This window comes from Falco rusticolus, chromosome 8 (genome assembly GCF_015220075.1).
Source record: "Falco rusticolus isolate bFalRus1 chromosome 8, bFalRus1.pri, whole genome shotgun sequence".
Classification (NCBI taxonomy): domain Eukaryota; kingdom Metazoa; phylum Chordata; class Aves; order Falconiformes; family Falconidae; genus Falco; species Falco rusticolus.
Genome location: NC_051194.1, coordinates 53318790 through 53340070, shown reverse-complemented (window position 1 = coordinate 53340070; position 21281 = coordinate 53318790). Strand labels below are relative to the sequence as shown.

Genomic DNA, 21281 nt, shown 5'->3' with positions numbered 1-21281 from the left:
TTTGTATGTAGAGAATATACATGTATATATACCATCAACACTAGCCTCTCAAAGTGTCAGATTCAGTCTCGTATAGGTTGTTCTGATGAATCTTGTGATGGTTTTGAATACGTGAAAACCCCTAAAGGAAGTCAGCCAGGGAAAATGCATAACTTCTCCGTGTTGTGCTGTGTTACAGGGCTTTGTGTGCTTTATATCTCACCTTATCTTAGGCATCTCACCTTCCATTCCCATTGCAAAGGCATTTGGTCAGCAGGTGGTTCAGGGGGGAGCTGGAGGCCAGGAGCTGTACATGGTTGGTTGTCTGAAGCTACTGTTGGGGAGCTTCAGTGGTCCTAGGCTTCAGGGGGTCTTTTATATGTGACGAAATGTTAGTGTTGTAGGCATGATCTTAATTTCTCTTAATCGCAGTTGCTGAAGGCTTACGTTTCCATGCAGGTAGGTGCTGTATTGAGTTGGCCAAAGAAAGCTTTTCTTTTAATAAGGACAGAAATCAACACTTAAGTAGCTTCTTTGAAAACGTTTAGCAGAATTATTTTAAAAATCCAAAGTGATTGGCCACTGTCAGAATCTTTATACTTTCATCACTTGCTCAGTTCTGATTACTGAACTATAACCCCCAATTTTAAGGCGACAGGAACACAATCCTGAAAAAATGTTTGAAAAACTTCAGAAGTTCAGGATGCAGAAAAAATAATATAATCAACAGACCTGTCTCACATTCTCAAGGAAAGACGCCAAGTAAAACCAGGATACTGCTAGGCATTGATTCTTTTCTATGTATTTTCAGCTTTCTTTTCAAGGGCATAAATTGTCATTCCCTGTCTGCTAAAATCTTTTTCTCCTATTATTGTTGTTAAGGTTGTTTGGGGTTTTTTTTATGTTGGTTTTTTTTTTTTAATGAGAAGATTGCTAACAGCTGCAGCACCTGCAAAATTCTCATATCAAAGGGATGTTTAATTTACTTTACTTTTAATCTAGTTTAGATTAGAATGACCTTTACTTTGCCTCATATTAAAATCCCTTTCTTGAAAAATTAATGTTTTCCTCCATGTTGCATGTATTGATTATTAGTGCTGGTACTTATTCATAATTAAAATACAGTAGGTAAGAAAACCATTTTAAGGCTTGATCTAAAGCTTCTGGCATTTGTATTTCACTGCATTTTTATATTAACCCTTATAAGCATGTAAATAGAGGAACGTTACTTATTAAAGAGCTGTAAGAAAATCAAATGGGCCCAGTGCTATTAATCTGCCTTTCAAATTTTGGGCTAATCCACCTCAAAAGTGTTCCAGCTGGTACAGGAGTGCAGTGAGTCCTTTTGTCATGGCTTTGGACAGTCTTCACATGAAAATGCAACTTTGATCACAACAGTTACCTGCACAAACCCCAACTAAGAGCCAGTTTTGTTCTGGTTTTTAGTGCTGAAAGTAACAACTGTCTCTTCCAGAAAGTAACTTTTTTAAAAAAAAAAAACTCTTACATAAGCAAGACTCAAGCAGCCAAATACTAGAAAGAAGCAATTTAGCTTAGAAAGAGCTATATAGATTGTGGAGGGTGACAGAAGCTGTCAGTATTGATTTTCTGCCACTTTCCTGTCCAACCTTTTGAATTCCAGCAGGCGCTCTTAAGGGGATGTAGCTTGTAACAAATTAAAGAAGTCAAGGAACAATTGCTGACTCATATTCTGAGAGCTGAGCGAGCTCCTTCGCTATCAGCGCAGTCTTATTGTACACGGGGACATCGTCATTACTTGATTTAATGTGCCTCTGTAGATAAAACTCATTGAAAATCTGTTTATAAAAGCAAGGCTAATGACGATGAATGATGTTCCTTCCCATTTACTTTATTTTTTATACACATGTATTTGTATACATATGTGTATATTTAAGCATATCATTTTAAACTTTGGCTTGTGAAATTCATAACATGCAAAGGGATCAAAATAAACACCAAAAATGTTGCTAAAACTATGCTTAAAACGAAGCCATTAAAATATGCATATATAAAAGCTTCATCTGCGTTGTTGTGGATTAAATGGGAAGAAAAAACCCTAAGTGCTTTGTCTTCATTTAAAGCCTCCTGGCAGCATCTCGACACAAAACTTTAACATGAGCATCCTCTGCTGAGTACTTTCCATTCTATTTGGAAAAAATAAATTGCTTGTCTGGAGTGGTTAAAAGACTTTAATCTAACTTAATCATCATGAAGTATTTTACCATATGATAGATTTTTTTTTTTGCAGAAATAGTTGTTTTTTCACTGGATGCCCAGAATACATACAATCTATCTGTAGTAGTAATAAACAGGAAAATTCCTTGTAATCATTAGCACAGTTTTAAAGAGACAGTACATTAGCATGTCGTTTTCTCTGTGTGATAAACAGGTGCTATATTAATGTATTTTAAAATCCCACAGGAATATTGATCCATAAGAGCTGTCCATGAGAGCTGCTGTGAGAGGCAGCGAAGGGCTGTGCATCGTTGAGGGAGCAGAGCACTAGATCTGCTGGTACCAGCATTATTGCTTCCAGCTCTCACTAGTTCTGTGCTCTTCCCCCTGCAAAATTTGGCAGAAAATCCAAAAGCAGAAAAGACAGTCCTGACACTGCTTTCTGGTAAGGTCAGGATTAAAACTGCCTTGAGTTCAGACTTCAGGCTCTCCACTATGCTGACTTGTGTTTTTTTAAAACACTATTTACCTAAATTCCCTGGGGTTTATGGGTTGTTTCTTTGTGAAATTAAACCTGGCCTGATAGTTTCCCAAATCCATTTTGGTTACTACAGGTTTGCACTTTAGGTAGCGTATCTTAAGCCTGGTTTCCAAAGTTAGATTTATGCTGCCGTGCTCTGAATGTGCACGTGTTAATGTACATGTCTGCAGGAAATGGTCAAGCCATTTCAGTCTAAATTAACAGAGAGGTAAAAATCTCAAGGGTTTATTTATTTTGCAATGGTGGAGGATCTAATGGAAAAGGAAAATGGGTCCACAGTGTGAGGATATTATTCACAAATGTTGTAGGAACCACACTTGAAGCTCAAGTCCTGAGAAAACCCGACTGCTGCTGCAGTTGCTGGCTGACTTGTGCTGTGTTGAAGGACAAAGTCCAAGATCCAAGGCCCTTTTGAGGTTTGGCAATATATACAACTTTTTGTCGGCTCACTGCTACTCAAGGATTAGTTTTTTAAGTAGGCCTTGCGAAGCTCTGCATCCAGAATGTCAGTTTTATTGTCTTTTATAAAAAGTCATTTTACATCAATATTAAATTTTGGCCTTTTTTTTTCTTTTCCACTATTAACTGTAGCTAGCTGGAATCCTGTGCATCTGACTCCTCTATCAGCAATATTGCAGATACTTTTGGTTTTTTAAGAAAAACAATTAGCAGGTTCAGAAATGCTAGTTTTGCATATGTTCCACCGATGATTCCTGCTGGAAAGCCTGTTGTGCATCCAACAGTTTCCATTGCATGGGGCATTTGTCTGCTGTTTGTTTCTTCAAGACAGCTGGAGGTCCTTTCAACTAAAACCTTCTGGCTGGGCAGGGATGGCTTAAGGCTAAGAAAGAATTGAATAATTTGAGAATATGAAGCCTTTGGAAAAAACCCAGCAGTTTTATGCAAGAAATCTGTTTCTTTTACTGAATGCCTTGAACTGCTCACCGGTTACAGAAGCAGCATGACCTTGAGGCTCAAGGATCCTCCAGTACAGCCAGAAAAATAGATTGGAAGGCAGAAATAAGGGCACAACAAGCCAGACAGACACGTGTATTGAGGAGGAGGTACCTGTAAAGTACCACTTCAGTTTCTGGAGACTTTAAAACTGTCTTTTGTATGCTGTTCAGCCTCCCTAAAGCAATGGGAACCTATAGGCGCTATTCTCATAGAAATGGTCAGTAAGATATCTGGAATACTTTTCATGCCAGAGTTTCAAATTGGACCTGATGGCTTTTGCAATGTCCCTGTTATTAGAAAAATCAAGACCAGCATGTTAGCACTGCTCACGTAAGGTTTGTGGTTTAGCAACCTCCCTCTCTGATAGCTCCTCTCAATGCTGCAGTGTGTGACAGATGGGCAGCGAGAGTCCCTCGAACTTCAGTCAGATCTCGGTCTCTGATGTGGTCACGAGCTTTTGTGAGTGTGAATTGCAAATGTGTTAACCCCCTCATTTCTTTACCTGACAGCACGACAGCATGTCATTCTCTTCATTTTTGCTCAACTTCAGGGATTTTGGCCATTTGCTAGCAGAAAACAGGACAGAAAATGGAGAAAAATGGAATAGCGTGACTAAGGATCAGCCTAAATGTGTCATTTATGCCAATGTCTGGGTTTAAGTGTGATATTTTTGAGGAAGCTTTGGCTATTTTGTGAATGTGGCTCATTTTCTCTGCATCTCTTTGAATGCAGTTAATAATTCTGGGCAATGCTGTGTAAATGCTTCATCTTTGTGTGTGTTCATCTTGCAGCAAAAGGTGTCACTTACACAGCACTGCTGGCATCAGAGCAACACAGGGCACGGCCATAGTCCTGATGCCGTTCTAAGAATCTCCTTGGAAATGTCATTGGTGGTAGCAGCCAGTAATTTTTTTGGCATTTTCCATCAGCTCATGCACAGTTACTAGACGTAAGACGTTTGAATATGGCCATCCTTGTTGCAGGGCTGGCTGTTACTGAACACTTGCCTGAGTAGGTAGACAGTGAAGAGATGATAAAAACACTTTCTCGTGTCTTTTCTATATCTGACAGTCTCAACTTCAGAAGCGTTTGCCCAACAGTGTATCTTGACACATGGCTGTACCACAGTCTTTCATTTTTTTTCCATTTTCCACCACAAGAGTGAAAAGTATCGAATCAACTGAAATCTTTCCTTCCCCCCTTTGGCCAGGAGGTGGAGTTAAAAATCAGACTTCTATGCATTTATGAGCCTTAAGGGGTCTTTTCCTTTTATTGAAATGATTGACTGTCAATTATCAAGGTTTATGACCTAAAAGCTTCAAAACTTAAGTATTATCATTGACATAAAGTAATTATTCTCATGAGTTGCATCTATTCAAGTAACTCAAGTAACTTTTTGTATATGTGGGCTTCATAGCAATGATAAGTGCTCCATTGGCCATTTGTTTCTCACACAAATCAAAAAGTAAGAAAAACTCATTAAAAGTCATTGGAAAAAAGACATTTGCCATGGGTCACTGGTTACTGTTACTCCAAGCTCCTTTCTTTATTTTCCTTTTCCCATCCACCTTTTTTTTTTTTTTTTTTTTTTTTTTTTTTTTTTAACCTAGGGTTGTTCAGACATTTGCAACATTTTTTATCATCTTTTCAGAGAGAGCAAAGATCCTGCCCATCTCATCTCCAGGCCCATTTCATCTCAAAGATGCTATATCTGTGTTTAAGACCGCAATAAGGTCACTTATAATTTAGCTAGTGTAGATCTGCCAGGGTAAATCAGGGCTCCTGCAGGGCTCTTCTCATGCTTTGGCAACTTGCAAAACAATCTCAGAAATGAAAGAACAGGATTTTCAAAACCTGTTTGCGTGTTTGCAAGGCACTGTTCTTACAGTCTTGTTTCTCTTTGTCCAAGTAGTGTTACTGTCTTTTCACTTAGACTGAGCATCACGCTCAATTACTGCTTGTGAAGAGTATTTTGAATCATCCTAAAAGTAGAAGTCTTTATAAGGATTTTTTTCAAGGAGTTTTCTCTATGGGAAATTTAAACTTAATTCCATTTCCCATGAGGACTAACTTTTTCTCTGGGCTTTTCTCAGAGTAAAAAGATTTATTTGCATTATTTAAAGATGCCGAAAGAAATGCCTTCGCTCACCACCACCAATTTTTTTTTGTTGTTGTTTTTGTTTTTGTTCAGATAAAGTTTTTCTGACACTGGTAACACTGAGGATTAATTTTAGGAAAATAAATATTAACTGCATCGTATTGCACTATAATGCAAATCTTAAGCTTGTACATATTAATAATTAGACAACTGAAGAAGCTCAGGAGAGTAATTCCTAGTGGGTTTGGGGGTTTTTGTTAGTGGTGTTTTTTTTAACTAAAATTAAAAGTACATTGGTCCAGCCGTACAGGATGTGTTCCATTTAATAACCAAATGCCGATGTAGGAGATACTTCTTTCCAGCAGGATAAGCTGATACAGACCATCAGCTATGTATCAGAATAGACCATCCTTCTGGTTTGCAACTGCAATTGGTTCCTGTCTGTGTCCAGGACTTGCTGGGCAGGCACACTAACCTGCCTAGGAGTGTTTCAGACCTGGCCCAGTTCTAAGGTCTCTTTTTCCGTGGCTGGGTATTTAAGTGCTTGTGGCATGTAACTTCAATGCACATAATGTAAGGCTAGTCATGACGGGTCCCTGAAGCTATAAAAAAGATAGTAAATTTGCATGGAAAGTTTAATGGTCTGGAAAGCCATAGTAAAATGGAATTGGTGAAAGGTTCTGTGAAGAAAAATCCCTGATCCTGCTGTGGGGGATTTCCAGGAGCACTGACTTCAGCAGGCTCCATGCGCTGTTCGGCAGCGCCCTGCTCCTGCAGTGGACTTGTTGAATTTAAAATACAGTTTGAAACTTCCTCCATAGGGCAAATATAATCTCACAGTTTTGAGACACTGATTTATATTTAAATAACAAAGTTTCAGATTTGTTTGAAAGTAGAATGGATTGCAATTTTAACCAGTCATGGAGAAGTTGTGTTCTTGAGAGGAACAAAATGGCACATAAACATCTTTATTTCAGTTCAAAGATTATGATATTTCCTTTTGCTTCTCTTAAAAAAACATTCCTTAAAAAATATGAGCAGAAGCAGAAAGAATACAAGAAAAATGGTGTTTTGAAAGTTTAGCATAAAAAAATCACTATAGACTTATCATGATAAAAATCTTGCAGAAAAAAAAAATATTAGTCAAGCACAGCAGCCAAAGCAAGGAACACTGAACTCGATAATTACCAAGAACTCTCATCCTGAAAATACAGGTTTGCAGATTTTAATCTGTAAGTTGTTCCGTAGATCAACCATATGCTCAAAATTAAATAAGTTTCATAAGATGGGGTCCAGTTTTCTCTTTCCTCAGCGCCCCGGCCAGCTTGACTGGCAATTTTTGTTAGACCAAAACCTAAGTTTACCAACAAATTAAGGCTTGAAGAGCTCAGAGCAATTTTTTAATACAAATTAATAGCAGCCAGTCAATTTGCAGTCAGTTAACCTGAGGTGAAATAAATAAACAGCTTGCCCTTGCCCTGTTCTTTGCCCTTCCTGGGGTCCTGCCGTGCCTTGCAAAAGATGTTGTCATACCCCTCGGTCTGAGCACAGCCAGCCCTGAATATTGACATTTTTTCTAGCGCTTGTTTTTTGTGCTCAAGAGGGGTTTTCAGTCCATCTCCAGGGCTGCAAGTTCCGCAGGGTTAAAAGGCACTTCATTTAGTTTCATGTGCCGCTGGTAGGATCAAATAGAAAACTTGATTTTCCTGAAGAGTCTAATTACATTAGACACTTACCTGTCAATGACATTACGTTAAGTAGCTACGAAAGTCTTTAGATGACTACATGCCTGCTATGAGGAAATGAAATGCCAAAAATCAACCCCATGATGTTTTAAAATCAAAATTCTGCTCTAATTAAAGTGTGTGACTGAACTATTTAACATGGGAGAGTAAAGGAGATTGGTACCAGGCTCCTCCTCCTTCCCTTACTTAATGACACATTAAACAGCGATGAAGATTTAGTGAAGAAGATATCTAGAGTTAAACCTTCTTTTTTGTCTACAGAAAAACCTTCTTCAATTCCACCGTGTGTGTACGTCAAAAGATTAGTAGTAGACATGGGGTAAATATTTTTTTTTTTTCCGTTATCACTAGACCCACACTTTCTTGTAAGCACTGCTGAAGAGTTCCTTCTTAATACTAGTATCCAAGCAAACGTGTGTCTGGCATTCTCGCCTTGTGAGTGCATGCTCTGCCTGGAAGTAATTTTTAAAGCACCAGAATAAATAAATAGTTCTACATACCTAGGCACAACAGTTAGTTTTAATGGCAAAAAAAAACCCAATCAAGTGATTTCATGAGACCCAGTTAAAAGTAATTATACGGTATAAGTACTTTAAGTAAGTTAATGAGACAGACAAATCTGATAACAAATTGCTGTCTCATCATAAGATTGCTTTCAAGTTAATCCAATCCATCCTAACAGTGCAGGACACTGTTCTGCATTGCTTTGCTCTCTGCTGAGTCCAGCTTTGTCCCTGGTCACATCCATCTCACCCCGCTTAGGGCAGGGGGGGCAAAATGCAGCTGTTTGCCTTAGTAGGTGTGTGGTTAACGAATCTGGTGTTTCAAAAACCAATGATGGCATTAGGAAGCAAACAGCACTAATTTGAATAAATTCTGCTATTTCTTCCTGATTTCACTATGTTATTTAACCTAATGTTAAGGGTGTTTACCTAAATGTGAAATACTCTCTGTGTGTTTATTAGGAAGATGAGAAACCAGTTTTATAATAATTTGCATGTCCTTAATATCATTTTCAAGTACACACGTAGCAGAATACTGATTAACTCTCTTGTACGTAATAAGTGTTTTGGTTGTAACTGGTTGTTTGCAGTTAATCTTGAAGAGAAAATAAAGGCAGAGCGTGTGTTTTTTTCAGCCTCTGATGTTCAATTAATGTAGGGGTCTTCAGAGTACCACTCCTTTCTTGAGCCCATCCTCATCCACTGCAGTGAAACAATGAGGTCATTGCTGGTAGGTACACCTGTGCCTAAAAGGAAAGTGTCAGAAGGGATCAAGAAATCAAGGAAATAGCATCTGATGTTCATGGCCTTGTGAGTTTTAGGTTGCTATCACATCTCTCAACTAATGGGAATGTTTCAGGTAGGCCAATCAAAAAGGTCTGATGATATTCTTGGTATATATTTTCTCAGCCAGACTCCTTGGTATGAAACTGAAACTCACTATACACTGCTTGGAAATGAATTTGTTAAGATCAATGAGTAATTTGATCAATGTATCTCATTGGCTTTTGCTTTGATCTCACCGGCTTGATAAGGACAAGAACCTTATAAATAATTAGATTTGGTACTAGACTGCTTTAACATTATTAATGCAATCTATTTTTTATTTATTCCTTCAAGTGCATCAGTGAATGATGTATAGACTGCTTACATGAGAAAAAATAAGTAATATGAGAAGGTATTAAAAAATTACGTGTACCAAGTAATACGATAGTAGAGGAGATGTTAGCAAATCATACATCTTATTCAGTTAAATCTGCTTCTTTGTACTGTCTTTATAACACCTAGTAAATATACCACAAATTAAGGGAATCTGCTGTTTATCATGTCCATGGGTATCATAGTTAATTGACTATAGAGAAGGGTGTTCTTAAGCTATGGCCAGTTTTTTCCCTTGGTTTTGGGTTTTTTTTGTTTGTTGGTTGGTTTGTGTGTGTGGGGGGGGTGGTAACAGCATATTTTTAGGCAGGTTCTGTCATATAAATACAGCTAATATATAGAGTAGCTTTGCCACATCAAGAGTATTAGCTCAAGTTTTTGACAGTGTTCAAAATACACTTTTGCGCCTTTTTTTTTTTTTTTTTTAATTTGCTTTTTTTCCCCTGCAGTTATTGGGACAGAAAAAAAATGCTTTAAATAGTTTTTGTGAAACCAGGTTACACTGGAACATCTGTCGGGTCTAATGTGATCTAATCCGGAGGATCAGGCCGGAGCAGTCTAATCCTCTCTGGGATGACTGTACCAGTAAATTATCCTCAAGAAGGGGTTTATTTCTGTAATACATTTTACTTTGCAGTGACTGTAGGCCTGACCCTTTTAAGCCTACAGTAAATGCAGAATAGCTTACTGCAATAAAAGGAGCTCACGTTTATTGTAAAGTAAGAATCTTCACACTGGCAGTCACCATGGAGTAGATAACGTATTGTAATTTCACATTCTTACCTTTTTTTTTCCTAGCTGACCTTTCTGCAGACAGTAGAAGTATGGCCTGAAGTGCGCTCCATAAAAATATCCACTAGATTGAGGCATCCAGACAACTCTCCAAAGTTATCCAAGTAGTGTTTAATGTTTCTGTCGCTTTCCTTCTTTCTTTTTCTCTCCCAAAATGGGGGCAGAAAGTCTAGTCTAGTTGGTGACAGGTAGCCCCTCTGCAGATGAAGCCTGTTCCTAATCCAATTTATCAGATGTTTGCAGTAGTATTTGCCCAGGCTTAAGGCTTTGGAGGATGGAGAAGATGGATTTAGAGAAATAAAGCCAGCTTATAGATGTGATCACTTATTAGAGATCTTTCATATAAATTATGAAAAATAGCTACAGTGAATTATAGCTGTAGGCTTTCAGATAATAAGCCTTTCAGGAAAAAAATAATGAAAATAAGCGACACTCAGTTCTGAGTTTCATTACCAAGCTGAATCATAATTCAAAGTTCTTGTAAAACTTCCAGGACAGTTTTCAAATCTTGATGAAATCATGACTAAACCTGATCGTGTTTAACCTGTTTAAGTGAGTTTTTTGGCTGCTACTTTACTCCAGGGCTATTCCTCTCCAATGATTTTCCAGGTCATTTCTGTCTGCAGTCCATTGTCCGATACTATCAAGGGCCAAGGACTGTAATTTTTTACTGTCAGTTTCTGGGCAGTTATCCCTCATGAAAATTGATAGAGCTAGCAAAAGCCTCTTCTTCCAAGGTAGAAGTGTATCTATCTGTAAAATCGATAGAAATAGCCTAGCAGGCAGAGAACCATCAGCCTGTGTGCTCCTCTTTCCATTCCCTGTTCACCCTTGAGATGGGACTTCCCTTGGCTCCCAGCACTAAAGCAGCAGCAGGAATGTATCCTCAGTCCTGCCACGGCCCTGGGGATCCCACGGCCACAGGGAATCTCCTCAACACCCTCCATTAAGGGTGTTAGAAAAGGTATTTTTGTGCGTGTATGTGCAATGCAGTAAGGTGAAGTCACGGAAAGGACTAACAAAGATGTTTGGAGAGGTGGTTCAGTGTCTTTTCCCACCAGATTAAAAGAAAATTGTGAAGTCTCATCAGGTAGTCTTAGGAGCTAACATGAAGAAACTACCTTTTTTGTGTGTTTCATGATTGTTTGAAGTGCAACGCAATGCAGAATTGTGCAAAAATAAACATTTCTGCTACTGTTCCTTTAGAAGTTTTTGCTGTGAATGTATTCCTATTGGAGGTAGATACTTCATTGTCAACAATTAATAGTTAATGCTATTGCCCATGCTTAGACCCCAAAGCCGGTACCTCAGCCATGAGGTTTGTTAATGGCCATTGCTGCCACTGAAGAAACGTGAAGTTTTTGAAGTCAGGTGATGTGTAGTAGTTGGGTAGAAACGTCTTCTGCCAGCAAAATATTGCACAGTGGCAAAGGGTGTCGGTGATAAAGGAGTTCTATAAAAATGTTGGTTTAGTGCTCTATCGTGATTTAAAAAATTTCCTATGTTAAGACAGTACAAAAGGAATAGGGTAGAAAATAGAGAATATCAATATAGTACTGCACAGCGCAATGGTATATCGTGTTATCATGTCTTCTTTTGGTGAAAAGAACAAGCAGAGGTTGGGAAGTGGCCTTGGTACAAGGAATGCCTGAATAAACTAGAACTATATCATTCAGAGAGCGACAGTGAGAGGCAGTGTGGTAGGGATTGTATATAATTATGAATGAGCCAGTCAAAGGGAATGAAAAATGTGTGTGTATGACCTTTTCCAATATGCAAAACCTAAAAGTAGCAGAATGCAGCTGCAAAGCAGAGGGAACGGTCCTTAGTTAAGAGTCGCTTTCCTTAGTTACACAGAATAAAATCTTACACGGGTTCAAAAGATTGACCTGAATCAATATAACCATTTTTATGTTCCTAAGGTCAAATATTTGTGGTTCTTACCATGTAAAAGTCCTGGGTTTCCCCTTCCCTGTGTATGATCGAACTCCTTTATTATATTTCATCTACTTACATGCGCCTAATTTAGATGATGTGATGACATTTTTTACTTGCCTCCGAAACCGTGGTGTAATGCTGTAATGTAAAATTAACCCTACCCTCAAAAGAACCCTAGCTGAAGGAATTTAATAGTAGAACCCCCAAGATCATGATGAAATTTTATTGCTTTGCAGTATTCCAGTGTCTCTGCTCTATGAGGATGCATTGGCACATCAAATATAATTGCATTCAGGTTGGGTTCTGCTATACAATAAGTGTATTGGTTCAAAAATGGTGCTTTATGTCAAAAGGAACACCAATGAAGTTCCGTAATTTTTTTTCAAGCTATTTTGCTATATCAGTAAGCCTTGCAAAATTTTGCTTGAGAGTTAATCAACAACATGGTTTGACATCTTTTACAAAGGAAAATTTATATTCGATTCACTGTTCTTGTCTTAGAATCCATCACACCCACCCTCGTCCTTCACAGATGTCATATATAATATTTCAGATTTCTTTAAAAAAAAGCAAAATTAGATGGCATCCCTTTGTAGGCTACGAGAATTGTTTTTAAAGTGTTTCAAGGGACTGTATCTCCTTAGGGTCTTTATATGCTGTCTCCACTGTTTTCCTAAACATAGGCATCTTGGTAATAATTTAAGTGGTTCAAAACCTGTAGTTTCTTACTACTTGATAGCAAGAATTAAGGTTCCCAGGCTAGGTTTCCATACAGCATAAATATACTATTTCAAAGTATAAAATATTTCTGTTTCTTGAAATGAAATGCTAACTCCTTTTGGTTTTAAACAGAACAGATTTTATGAAATGCTTTAGAAATGTGTGAGTTTCTCACGTGTCAGCAAATATTCAAAATTCTTTTAACGGACAAAATTTTGAGGAGGTATTACCTCAGTTTGGGTATGAATCAATGGTGTTTGCTAGCAGTCCAATCATACCGAATTATATTTGGAGTACTATTTTAAATAAGTACTTTGTGGATGTAATTCTAATTGTATGACTATTCCTCCCTTTTTTTTAAAATAAAAATTGTGACTAAAATATTCTAATGTGATAAAGTTTCCATTTTGGAATTATATTGGGTGTATGAGATCTAAGCTGTGAAAACTGCTAGCAAACAGGGACTTTTTCCCCCAAATTAACTCAGTTTAAGGTGTTCTGGCTATGAGATCATGTTTTATCTTAATCTAACAGAACAAGTAAAAAGGCAGAAACAAGGAGAATTTAGGGTCAGTTGCAAAGAGCTCACAGTGTTGAAATTTCTTTAAACAAATCAAAGGGGTATTAATGGTATTTGTGGCATTTGGGATTTCAGGGTGTGATTCTATCCCAGGCAGACTTGTCAAAAGCAAGAGTCGTTGCACTGAAATTATACATGCTCAATGTTTAACTGGTATTAAAGTAATTTGAGATGACAGACCATTTCCATGCTCTTTCAGAACAGGCCATGTTACCATCAATGTATTTAGGAAATTAATAATATTATTTTATATAATTTGCTCGTAAATGATAAGCAAGGTGGATTGAAATGCCTTTGCTGACGTACGGTAAGCGGAGATGTGTGTCTGTCCTTCTAATACTGGATGACAAATAACAAAACTATGAAGGGTGCTCATTACATCTCAGATATGAAAATGTTCCTCGTGTTTTCATGTGTACACGTATATGCCTTCAAGAAGTGTGTATACGTATATGCCTTCAAGAAATGTATATACGTATGTGCCTTTAAGAAGGACCCAGCAGGGTTTCTTTGATTTTGTTTTCTGTTTAGTAAGTGTGCTTTCTGCTTTCTTGTAAAAGCCTGATAACTAAATTATTGTCGTTTGTATCTTCATGCTTATTCTGCTTGGGTATATTACCTAGCAGATCCTTGGAGCAGTGAGTCTTGGATCGAAATTAACTAGAAAATAGCCTTCAGCATGATAAATATGTGTGTTTAGACAGAACCTGGGGAAATCCTTCTAGCCTCTGACAGAGCCCCTAAAGGGAGCTGGCAACTGTATAGCAAATTGATGTGTGCAAATCTTCAGCCTCGCAGCAGATACAGTAAATATGTGCAGTGTAACACAGCAAATATGTGAAGGCTTTTACTTACAGAGGTGTGTAAATGTTTACAAATATGATTAACTGCAGAGCACAAAATCCATTCGCAGCATCAAAGGCAAAACTAAAATTACTTTTTCCCACCCCCCTCCAGGATTATGCTGAAAAGAAAAACACGATAGCAAAAGCTCTGGAAGATCTTAAAGCCAACTTCTACTGTGAACTCTGTGACAAGCAGTACTATAAACACCAGGAGTTTGACAATCACATTAACTCTTACGATCATGCTCACAAACAGGTAAGAAGAATCTGCTCACTACTTCAACTTAGTTTCAGGTGGAATAATGAAGTAAGATGTCCTTCAGGTGAGCCTGGAAATCAGGGTTGATTTGTGCCCAAAATTCAGGTTCTGGGAAGCAAAATACACTGTTTTCTTAGAAAGAAATCTTGACATGAAGATGTTGCTTCACGTAACAACTCAGAGTTGAAAACTCTGAGATGGAAAGAAAGGGAAATGTGAACATTTGAAATGTGAAGGTGAACAGGGAATGATGAAAAAATATGATTAGGAGTGTTAATGTAGAGTTTCCTTGTTAGCGATTTAATTTGGCACATAAATACTGTGGTATACCTAAGAGATGACTTATGGGAAGCATTTGTTATAACAGATGTGGATAAGAAACTCAACGTAATTTTTGGTAAATTTTCTTTTAGTGCAGATACCATTCTGAAATGGGCTATATGGTTTTACTTAAATATACTGAATATTAGAAAACTGCAGTTATGAAAAGTTTCTGGCTCAGCTCACAAGCAGATACATGTTAGCTTTAAAACATTGGCATTTGCATTTTTACCACCGCATTTTATCACTGCACCTCCAAGTTGTGTGTCCTGCTTTGGTAGTGTAAAAGCAGTGCTTCCACATAACAAGAGAGGCAGTGCATCCCAGGGTAATGTCCTGGTTGCCTGAGGAGTCAGGACTATGTAATTTGGAGGAAAAGACAATGCATCTTGACTGTACTATAGAGATATTTTATGATAATGTAAAGATATGTAATATGTGTGCAGGAAATTTCTACTTAGTCCACTTAGCTGACAATTATTCTGTATCTATTTCTTTTTAATTATTTAATCTGGTGAAATCATGTGGTTGTGGATCTGGTTGATTGCTTTTCTTTCTAATTGAATCTTCCCTTGTCCTGTAATTCTGCTCAGAGTGAACATGGATTAATTGCTGTATGTGTTTTATATCTGCATTATGTAAGCCAATTATTTGCCATTCTTTCCTTCAGTGCTCCTCCCTGAAACACTTCCTTCCCTCTCTCTCACTGGTATTTTTATTTAGCCCATAATTTACGGTGTCAGTGTGTTAGATTTAGTTTTGAGAAGTATGGAGATGTGGACTTCAGCAGCAATAGCAGTCTGTGAGAATCTGGAGAGAAAGATATATTAGATAAGAAATCAGCAGCTAGCTTCTTTGCATCCTATAGATGTTTATTATGAGTTGCAAATATTTTTATTTAAAATAAGCTGGAACTGATTCTTCAGGTGTTACGTCCATACAGCAGCATCTCATTGATGGAGGCAGCAAAAAAGAAAGTGATGGGCAGAATCTTCTTCACTTGAACTCAAGATGTTTATTTATTAATTTTTCAGTGTTCTGAAGCACTTCTAAAAAATGAAGACCTGAAGGCTGTAGTGTTTGTTCCTCTATTCAGGACTGATGAAAAATTGATTTTGAAACTGAGCTCAGGTGTGAGACCTGGGGCTTGTTTCCAATGGCTCATATGGTTATTCTTCTTTCCTGATGGCTTTAGGCAGGAGGCGGTGGGCACTGCAGAAGGGTCTGACAGAGCATGGCAGATCATACCTCTCCATCTTTTCTGCGTGAGGCCTCTGTGTATGTGTGTGCATGTGGCTTTGTGGATGGTTTTGGTGACACACAGGAAGCCATCTTCCTCTGTAAGACCTCCACAACTCTGATCTTCCTGGTAGGAAATCAGGCAAAAGTTTCTAGTTTTCCAGTAGAAAAAACAGTATGGATGTTTGTTTGGGCAGAGCAATAATTTTCTGTAGTATTACTGACAAATTAGACTATTGATTCCTGAGATTAAAAGGTTAAGTCAAGTTTAACTCTTCTGAAGTTTTTTTTGTTTTGTTGTTGTTGGTTTTGTTGGGTTTTATTTGTGTGGTGGTTTCCACGGCTGTTATAAAGGAAACCCATTCCTCTTCCTGTATTTTGGGTGAAAAAGGGGGCAGGCAGCAAATGCTGCAATGCAAGCTCACTCAGATTTGCTCATTTTTCAAGAAAGTTCATACCACCTGCTTTTTTTGAGTAACCTGATTTTGCTAAGTGTGCTAGAGCCATTGCAGATGCTACTGTTGAGTGCTCTGAATTTGTCTTTGAAACTTCCTACCTCAATGGCAGAAGTTTTCCAGCAGTTCAATAGGGGTGAGAGGAACAGATAATCTGGTTTTGGATTGTGCTTCATATTTTTTTCTCTTAACTTTCTCCCTTCAATCACACCTTTCTACTAATAATGGACAGGTAAGCGAAAGCACCTACTAGAAAAAAGTTCCCATGATCCAAGAATTAGCTGTAAGCAGCCAGTTCAGTGTCTCATTCCCAGCACCTGACAGTGGTTTTTGTATGATCAAATGGATGAAAGCTCTGCCACAACCTGAATTCATCCCTGCTGTTCTGAAGAGCCATATTTAGTCCTAACTGAGCATTGTTAGCACACTATCTAAGCCATGGGATGGTGTACCGGTGAAAATATTTGTAACAGCTCCTGTACCTCTGTTTTACTGTAGAAGATTTTCTTTCCATTGATTCAAATGTTGCTAGCACAGAAAATTTACAGGATTTGCAACAGAAGATTTTCTAATTATTTAGTTTTCCTCTTTGGGGTGGGGGGCACTGTACTGTCAGGGGTTGGTTGTGTTTTGATTTATTGTGCCTTATAGCTTCTGAACACTCGCTTTGAGATAGTATGAGGTCCTTCTGACCAGTCCAGAAAGAAAGGGTAGAAATGGGGGGAAATAATTTTATCTCCTAGGACCTGAAGGAGTTCAGAGCAGTTTCTCAAGATCTCCACTGCCTCTGTTAGTGTTTTCTCGTTCTTAGCTTTGACAATGTGGTTTGGAGAGCAATATCTGTAGCCTTTATGAAATACTTCTGGAAAAGCAACTTGCAAGCACTTAGACAAAAAAAAAAAAAAAAAAGGAAAAAAACCACCAAAATATAATGCAGGTAAAATGTTCTGGGCTCAATACAGAGAGAAATGTAACTAAGGCAGAACCACTATTATTTCATATAGTAAGAAGAGAATTGCTGTTTGATGATGACGATCTAAAATCACAGAATGCAGCTTTTGAGACCCATGCCAGGGATTTAAAAACATCTGTGTGGTTTTATGCAACATTTCTTAAGTATTTGGAAGCGCACGAGGAGCTCTCTGAAGTGCTGTATTTATGCAGGGGGAAAAAAGTCCTGCCTGAGTTCCTCAGAACACTGCAGTTTTGATAAATGTGGCTGAGCATGAAGTCCTGGGCTCTGAACGACCTTTGTCTCATAGCCGTTCAGAGCTGGTGAGTTGTGGTGTCTCACTGGTGAAGAAGGCTGGATCACACAGCTAGCTCCCTCCAACAGTCATTCCTCAAGAGACTTCTTGTCGCTACAAGAGCAAAGATGTTTTATTCCTGTATTTGAAAGTCTTCCTCTCCATGCCAGAACTTCTGATTAATTGCCTAATATCACGGCAGCCCACTGGGGCTTGGTGCTGTTTCCTCTCCCAGGAGTGCTCTTCCAAATTTCGAACAACAACAATAAAAGAAAAGCTGTTAGGAAAAATAAAATTAATAGCCCTAATGTATTTCTATCTAGATATGCAAATAAATCAAGTAAGTAAATTATAAGTAGGAATTTTCCCCACAGAACCAGAGGTCATTTCTCAAACTGTGTCTCCCTGGATGAAAATGATCTCCCTGCTCTGAAAATGTATTTACTATTGTAGGGAGGTAATAACGCCGAAATTTTGCAGGAAGGCTAAATTAGTAGTTGTCTCCTTGCCCTAGTCCAGACACAGATTTCTCCTGTCTACATTCTTCTCTCCTTACATGTTTTTCTTCTTTGCATGTTTTTTAGAGATCAGTGCCAAATAAGCTAGAGAATATCAATCTGTAGCCAACCAGAAGTCCAAACTTTAGTTGTCTTTGTGTGTTTATTGAATAAATATTTCATGGAATATGGGTGAAGAAAAAGAAATTCAGAAGTGGAAGGCTACAGTTAGGCATAAAAATAATGAAACCCCTGTTAGTATATAGTATATAGTAAATATTTCATTTACTAATGCTGTACCTTCTATGAGGTATGAAGCATATAAGCTATAAAGTAAGAGCAGTGTAGCACATTTGGGCATGCCAGTACTCTCAGCCAAAATAGGTGTTAGCAGTTGTTTGATTCTGTCATTTAAAAACAAGGCAGTGAATCCATGTAGTCATCATTACAGCTTTTTAAAAATATCTCATTGTAAAGTTATTACCTCTTAAAATGAAAAAAATAAAAAAATCCCATCTTTTCTGCTTGGTTGGCGCCTGCGGAGAGCACACCGCAGGGCGCCTGCCGGCCAGCGTAACACAACACAGACACTGCGGTGGGTCTGTGCCCAGGCCATCTGCAGCTCCTGGCGTAGCCACACAGCTCATACCTGTGTGAAGGGAAACGTGATACATAATGTGAGAATTACAAAGTGAAAGAATTTAACTGCCTGGAGCCAACAGTATTTTATGTCATGTTTTTCAGGTGTGCTTTTTGCAGGTTGGGCTCCCCTGGAGCTATTGGAATCAGAGAGAGGCAATGTGTTCTGTATCATCTTGGAAATGCAGAAATGGTGGTTCTCAAAAAAAGTGTCATCTTTGACATACTTATAGAGCAGTATGTCAATAAAGAACTTTGTTGTACTGCAGAATAAAATCTTAAGAACTTGAAAAATGAAGACTTGCTTCATAAGCAAAACAAATGGGAGAATAGTGGGTCAGAGTTTTGAGGGATATATTCACCACTAAGATACTTCATAAGATGAGAATATTAAAACTTCTGTTTCACAAGTTTTAAGTGTAGCCCTTCCTGTGGGAAAGCTGGAGTTGGCTACCTGATAGGGGAATGGTGAAGGGGATCTCGAGCAGTGATGCAGAGCAAGACAGCGCTCTGTGTCCAGCTTTGCCAGGCTCTGCTTGATGAGATGCGGGAGGAGGGGGAAGGTCGGCTGCTCTCAGCTGGGTCCCTACCTTTTCCACTAGCCGACAGCCCCGGTGCAGCTCAACGCAGCCTGAAACAGCATTGCATTTCCTGGACCTTGCAACACACTGAGCCCTGCCAGGAGGGACGTGTAAGATGACGAAAGAGACAGGAGGGCCATGGTGAGAATTTATGGCCATGAAAATCCCTGAAAGTGATAAAATAAATCACTTCTTCAACACCACCTAAGCTGGTCTTGGATCAGAAGAATGCCCGTGTGGATGTCTTGGTGCCGAGCCCTCAGTGCCTTGCGTGACTGAGGGGGTGACTGTGTGTTTGCAGGGAGCGTGGTGACGGGCAGCAGGAGCACAGGTGCAATGCCAGCTGCTTCATGCCCTCGTGGGGAAAGCGTGACCCTGGCGTATCCCGTTCGATGGACCTTGTGGGACACAGGGATGCACGTGTAGCATCATTCTGTCTGTTCCTTGCAAGTGAAAATAATTCTTTCAAGTACATTTCAGTATTTCTCTTTTTCTTTGTGTTTTTTTTCTATCCCTGTAGCTAAGTGACTTGTCCCTTTTGATATTGGATAGTCAGGATTCTTGCAGTGGGTTTTCTGGAATGGAGAAATTGTACATTCCTTCCCTTACTTCAGCTTGTTTCTCACCTTAGAAGATGGAACGACGCAGTGTCTCCTTGTGGGCAGGCAGTCTTAACTTTCTGAATATTAAGCAAGCATAGATGAAGATTTAAACATTTTTGTTTGAATTGATGTTTTGTAGCTCTTTCTTACTGTTATTGGTTTCCCAGAATGTAACTTAGCATCTCTTCCTATATATATATTTTTTTTTTTCCCCCCCCTCAGGAAAAGATAGTAATCTTTGTAGCCTTTTTAAATATTAAGCGAACATGAACAAATGTTCAGCTGTGTTTTCCTATACATAAGTATATTTGTAATGCACATACAACCATGAAATGACCCCCTCCTCTTCCAAACACACGCTGCTCCATCACTGTATTTCAGGTTTTTTTTCCCATGATTATTGCATTATCTAATGGTCTTCTCTGTCTGGAATGGGGTTGGTTTGTTTTTTTGGTAAAAAGCTTCCTTTGAAGTCTTAAGCACTGATACTGACAGTAATGCTAATACGGGTCATCACCAGGCCTATTAATTATAGCTCAGCACTGCTGGTAGCATTGGAGCAGACACTCTGTTCTTCCTTTCTCAACTCCTTTTTTTTTTTTTTTTAAAAAAAAAGAAAGCATAAACAAAACGTCAAACCTTTTGCTGTTACTCTGAAGAGGAAGGCAGAATTGCCAGCATGACAGGAGCACATTGGGCCACAAAGGAAGAGGGAAACGGAGTGGGGATCTCTGCCCCGTTGCAGTGTGAGGATGTGTCCAGAGCAAACGCTGGAGAGGTTTCCAAGGGGGAGCCCGTTTCTGGATTGTGGGCTGCCAAGAGTGCTGCTTCTGGGTCACCCCTGGTAGGTGGTTTGGGGTAGATTTTGGTGTAGACAGCACGAAGTGTAGGCTGCAGGAAAAGGTGAAATACAGCCCTGTTGCATTAAGGCACAAGGACACTTGGAAAGAGTTTTGCTGGTCTGTTAGTACTGCATCTACATTGGCAGGCTGCCGATGGTAGTCTTTATTCTGCTTCATAGAATGTATACTAAAATAAAACAGTTAAGTTCTGTTCTTTACGTATATTTCAGTATATTTAGGGAGAAACATCACACACTGTTTCCTGGATGAAAGAAAAAAAATATTTTCCTTCCAGTTTTTGTTTTACCTATAAAATTTAATCCCAGAAATTGTTATCAGTGTAAAAGAGTATTTAAGCACTCTTTAGCTCAAAACTTGCACTGATGGGTTAGATGAGGATATTCTTGAGTAAGGTATTAATACTGAAAATGCAATTTTGTTGCCAATGAACATTCTGTTTCCTCATTACCAAAAAAGACATATCACTATGTTCCTGCCTTAGTAATTATAACAGAAAAGATACTGCATAACATTTTCTGTCTTTCAT

At 38.6% G+C, this 21281-nt stretch overlaps 1 protein-coding gene across 1 annotated transcript in view; it reads left to right on the top strand.

The window, feature by feature from the left end:
- ZNF804A (zinc finger protein 804A) overlaps positions 1-21281 on the top strand; it is a 152815-nt gene that overhangs the window by 103458 nt on the left and 28076 nt on the right. The window contains exon 2 of the mRNA XM_037398626.1: positions 14165-14308. Within this exon, the coding sequence (XP_037254523.1) occupies positions 14165-14308 (144 nt within the window). The remainder of the gene's footprint in view (positions 1-14164; positions 14309-21281) is intronic.